The sequence below is a fragment of the Bidens hawaiensis genome, unplaced genomic scaffold (genome assembly GCF_021521415.1).
Source record: "Bidens hawaiensis isolate Kalapana, Puna unplaced genomic scaffold, B.hawaiensis_p1.1 tig00030197_1, whole genome shotgun sequence".
Lineage (NCBI taxonomy): Eukaryota > Viridiplantae > Streptophyta > Magnoliopsida > Asterales > Asteraceae > Bidens > Bidens hawaiensis.
In genome coordinates, this window is record NW_027495019.1 from 222,391 (window position 1) to 227,853 (window position 5,463).

Genomic DNA, 5,463 nt, shown 5'->3' on the forward strand with positions numbered 1-5,463 from the left:
TGACATATTTTCAGCTTCCTTATACAAAATGTACTACGATAGTGAAGAATTCGGAATTTGAAGAGCCGAGGATGTTTAACTATGGGTGATAATTAGGATTCATGGCTTTTGTATTCTTTTGTCAAATGGAGGTACTGTTTTACATTAAGAATTGAAACTATATGTCAGGGTTCTAAATGGAAATGTATTCCGTGAAGGTATTGGTGAGAATGAGCAAGTTAAGATAGATGATTTAGTTGATTTCTTGTATATACATACATCTTTCAGTTTATCTACCATTCAACATTGTTATGCTAAGATCATTGTTAGAAGTTATTCCATGTGAGCCTGAAGATTGTCCGCTAACTTGCTTAGTTATTCCAACATAAAATCCTGGCTCTTTTGGTGAAGGCAATGGACCCTCACTCTCCAACATCAGGATCGCAGAAGCCATAGTCGGTCTATCTTCTGGGCGGCGTTGTACACATAACAAACCAACATGGATTGACCGTAGAACTTGAGATACATTGAATGGTTCACCTAGGCACCTGTCAACTAATTGCAAGGATTTGCCTTCATTATGGAGTTCCCAGGCCTATCAAGAACAAATAATATAGCTATTATGTTGAGTTGTTTCAAAAGGGAAAATCCAGTTAAAAGCAGTAACCAATTTTGTTCTACTTAAGTATCAAAAATTGGGTAATCTAGGATGCTAACCACCATATTAACAAAGAGTCAATATTCTATAGCCTGCCACAACATCAGTTTAATGGGTTAGATTACGTATTTTTAATATTAGTTTTTTTTTCATCAGATCTTTGTAAGTTGGTTAGCGGTTCTTGATGTTAACAAAAGTAAACATCAAAAACAAAAGAAAAAAACCAAAGCCTTTTTACACTTTTATACAGTTAGCACTTTCAAAATTAACACAAACTTACATGTCCAATAAGGTTGTTGCAATGTTCTTTGTCGATAAAATCTCTGTTTTTCTCTCCACACACAATTTCCAGCACTAATATGCCGAAGCTATATACGTCTGATTTTATAGAAAAGATACCACCTCCCGCATACTCGGGCGCCATGTAGCCACTATCGATGAATCAAGTTAATGTAAGTGATTAAGTAAATAAATTCTAATGAGGTTAGCTAGATGAATCTCACTATGTTCCAACCACTCTGTTTGTCTTTTCCTCTATTTGATTTCCACCAAAAGTTTTAGCCGTGCCAAAATCTGATATCTTTGGATTCATGTCTTTGTCAAGCAATATATTGCTGACTTTGAGATCCCTATGTATGATTCTGAGCCGAGAATCCTGGTGAAGATATAGAAGTCCACGAGCAATTCCAATGATAATACGGTAACGTGCAGGCCAATCAAGAACTTTGCTTTTAGTCCTATCTGTGAATTGAATAGTTTGCATTTAGTTTATATCCTTGTTGATTTAACAGTTTTCTATGTTTTTTCTTATTTTTTAATTACCAAATATGAAGGAGTCAAGGCCTTTGTTTAGCATGTATTCATAAATCAGCATCACTTCAGCTCCTTCTATGCAGCAGCCCAAGAGCTTGACAAGATTGCGATGCTGCAGCTTAGATATCGAGATGACTTCATTCTTGAACTCATAGAATCCTTGAGTGGATGTTTTTGCTAGTCGCTTCACTGCTATTTCCTTTCCGTTTTCGAGTATACCCTGCAACATATAGTTTTAAGAAGTATAGAACTGAAACCCTTCTATACACAAAAACACCAGAACACGGCTAGAGAATATTATTTAAACGTTGATAAGAAAAACACATCATGTATGCGGCTTCGTTGATCATATGATCAATCTAGTCCACAACCTTGGATGGATCATCATGTGACTTGTTCACAAGGCAACAAGTTAATGCGGGTCAAAGTACCCTATAGCAACAATTCTGATCCATATTCTAAATAATCATTTGATATAAATTTTGTAACTTCAGAGTCATCTTAAAGTAACACATTTACACTAAGTGTACTATATACAAGATCTTGCATTCATATAATATACCTTATAAACGGGTCCAAAACCACCCTCTCCAAGTTTATTGCTTAGTGAAAAGTTGTTTGTAGCTTTAAGTATTGCTGACAAACCATAGAGTGGGAGCTCTAGATCTTCATCATCACTTTGTGTCCCTAATATAATTACATGAAAATATATTATTTTGGTAATAATACATTTTACTAATATGATTTAGTAGGTTTCACGAAAGTCAAATAACAATTTGGGCAATTTCTAACCGTTTCTGCTTGTTTTGACACGTTAAAGTTACATCATAATTGAGAAGACCCATTCATAAGTAGAGAATTTAATGGTAATCAAACTTCATACCTTGTCGATGTTCCTTCTTCCTATGATAACGATAAAACAAGCATATTGAAACCAGTATGACCAAAACAAGAAATGCTACGGGGACAATAACTCGTACTCTTGTCGCTGCATTATTGCTTATACTGTTTTTTGTTGATTCTGTGTCAAAACATAATGTCTTAAGTTGACACTTGGACAGATAAGTATGAAATTATTAACGAAAACAAAACTATTTGTTTTTAATTACCTAACTCAGAAGCCGACAATCGTATATAAAGAGTGTCCCCATTTTCAACAATCCTTCTGATATCAATTAGGCCACCAAACCATAGCAAGCAACCACTCCCAGTCCCTGATATATTTGAAGTTGTGTAAGCAGTGCACGAACAATTGCTTTTACACATATTCTCACACTCTGCAAGGGTCATGGTCTGATTATACCACGACCCTCGAGTATCAGGTAACTTCAAATTCGAATATTTATTGAACCCTTCCCCAGGGTTACAATCCAAAGGGATGGTATGCCGACACCCTTGTGACCAATCTGTAATTTTCCACTGATGAGGAGATACAGGCTCAAACCCCTTCAAACATTCACAAACAGGGGACTTGTCAATGTCGCAACTCCCAAAAGGCCCACACACGGCATACTGATCACAAAGATCGTTCTGTCGAGCCAAATAAAGCTTCCACTCTTGTTTGCTATCAAACCATAAAAGGCGCTCTACTTGGCCATTTGGTTGTAACACCAGCCTACTAATAAATGAAGTATCTATAACATTATATTGGTAATAAACTTCTTTCTGGTTAAGAACAAAGGTGAAGTTGTAAAATTGATTGATTTTCAAATTAGCAACTCCAGTAAACCTGATCCCGTTCCATGGACCTGCCCGGAACTTTATTTTGTGGTCTTCCAATAGGATCAGCTGAGGGTAACCTCTGGTATCAATCCCGTACGAAAACTCACCGAAATCAGGATCATTAGTTGATTTCCATGACGTGAATCTCCTATCAATCCCGGTAACCAAATTCCTACCCAGCTTCATTCCAGAAAGTAAAGTGTCGGTCATAAAATCGAAACTTTGCCATATGGGATCTTCTTGATTGATGTCCTCACCTTCCTCTTGAATTATAAAGTTGCCTGTATCTAGAAGCCGACCAATCGGATTTCTAACCGACGTGTCTGATGACGAGTTTCCTGATGACCATATGACATTGCCGGTGGTGGCGTTTCGGATAATTAAAACTCCCTGAAGGGTGAGAGTTAGCTCGCCCGAAGTATCTGTGAGTGGTGTGTTTCGGTTGGCTACCCATACAACAGTTTGGATGGGAATTTTCTTGTACCAAATTCCGACATAATGGTTCGTGGAGTTACCGGGGCGAAAGAAACCAAGTTCGAAGGTTTCTTGTGGTGAAACAATGGTTTCATTGTATCTAATGGTTTGGTTTACAGAAATGGTATGTGAAGCATAGGTACAGGTTATTGATGTGCATAGTTTAACAAGGAAGACAAAGATCAACTTGGTCTTGGCTACTCTTTTCTCCATTATCCCATTAAAAAAATTTTTAAAAATCTTTCAGTTTTGATTGATGAATCAAGAAAATTTAATGTCTATTTTGGTGGGGGTGGTCCGATGGATGATCATTTAGTACTTACGCATTTATTTCTCTTTCTTTTTATAGGAAATATTATTTTTTTTCTGCCTTTAATGGTCACTAAAAAAGTTATAGACCAGATACATGTGTCCAAGTTATAGACCAGATACATGTGTCCTTTCTTTCTTATTCAAAGACAACTTACACCAAGGTCACGTCCATGTCATCCACCGCTCCACGTAACGTGATTATTCACTTGTTTATATACATTAAAAAAGGTGTTGGTCTACACGGCTAATGACAAGAAAAAATTTATGCATTTAGTAAATGAGATATTGATTTTTAATACTATTAGCAAATAAACTTTTGATTTGTTATTCATCACTTTCATCCTATTTGTTTATGGCACTTTTGAACTTAATGAACCCTAACTCCGTTAGTTTTCGTGTTGACGTGTCATTTTCTTTTATTATTAAACAACATGTTGTGGGTCTCACACCATCTTCTTCCTTCAACATAAAACTCCAACAACCTCCGTTACTACCGACACCATCACCCATCGACCATCTTCATCACCACCAAGCTATTATTTTCAGCTCAGTTTTGAAACTAAGTCGAGCTCGAGTCGACTAGGCTTGGCTAATGAACAGCCCTAACCCGAGTCTAATTTTAGGCATCATGGGCATAACTATTGAGCCATACTCAAGTAATCAGTCCCGATTTTCAAATACGGGTCAATTCATAAAACCTAGATCCAACTCCAACTGGATTGAGTTTGAAGTTAAAACAAAAGATAAAAATAGAAGAAGAAGAAGAATCTGAATCATACCAATACTTAGCGAAGACAGCGAAAATAATTGGATTAACATGACGACGCCGATGTTTCCGATTGGGTTTATGTTGAATTTGATGTTAGATGTTTGCACACGTGATGGTTGGGTAAAAGTTAGGTATTATTAGATATTAATTAGTTATAATTAGTTAAATAAACGAATAAACATTGGTACTTCAAGCATCGTTATGTGTTTCAGGACATTGGACGCTATGAAGGCTTATGGGGATGATTTACGAGCTTGGGATGAAGGCTTAGAAGTGCGGGAATAGGAATGCACACATCACGAGGCAAAATAAACAAAAGAAATTAAGTCAGCTAAAGTTTTTGTCCTTTGCCCGACGCGAAGGACAGGCCCATTAACCGTTCGCGTGACACAAACCGCCTTAATCCGAAGAAAATTAGGCTTAATCACTATATAAACCCATTTAAGCTTTCATTCGTCATACGATTACTTAAAGAGCCTGAGGAGACATCCTAGGGTGACTTCCGACCATCCTGAAGCTTCCGGTTCGTCTTGGGTTTGCATGTTCATTAAGATAAGTGATTTTAACATAATGTCGATGCTTGGCTAAAACCTTAGCGTTCATTCTAGGTTAGGGTTTTGTGTATTCTTTCTTAAGACCGGATTCATTATGCTTCATGAATAAGAATTTAATTAAGTATTTGGTCTTGTTTAATTATTGATTGGTTGTTTAAGCAATATGTGTTTTCGATTATTAA

General features: G+C 36.6%; 1 protein-coding gene across 1 annotated transcript; it reads right to left on the reverse strand.

Annotated features, from left to right (window-relative positions):
* Positions 1-247: 247 nt before the first annotated feature.
* LOC143580000 (G-type lectin S-receptor-like serine/threonine-protein kinase At4g27290) lies at positions 248-3,859 on the reverse strand. Its single transcript, XM_077063154.1, has 7 exons — positions 2,560-3,859; positions 2,334-2,471; positions 2,013-2,137; positions 1,460-1,670; positions 1,141-1,378; positions 918-1,068; positions 248-574 (listed from the first exon to the last, which is right to left on the reverse strand). The coding sequence occupies exons 1-7, from the start codon at positions 3,857-3,859 to the stop codon at positions 269-271; spliced, it is 2,469 nt and encodes an 822-aa protein (XP_076919269.1). The 3' UTR covers positions 248-268.
* Positions 3,860-5,463: the final 1,604 nt, after the last annotated feature.

Excerpts from the sequence above, each read along its gene's own strand:
- LOC143580000 (XM_077063154.1), bottom strand. The coding sequence starts at position 3,859 with ATGGAGAAAAGAGTAGCCAAGACCAAGTTGATCTTTGTCTTCCTTGTT. Across the intron at positions 2,472-2,559 it reads ATTGTCGGCTTCTGAGTTAG|AATCAACAAAAAACAGTATA; the intron begins GTAATTAAAAAC and ends GTTTTGACACAG. Across the intron at positions 1,069-1,140 it reads AACAGAGTGGTTGGAACATA|TGGCTACATGGCGCCCGAGT; the intron begins GTGAGATTCATC and ends ATTCATCGATAG.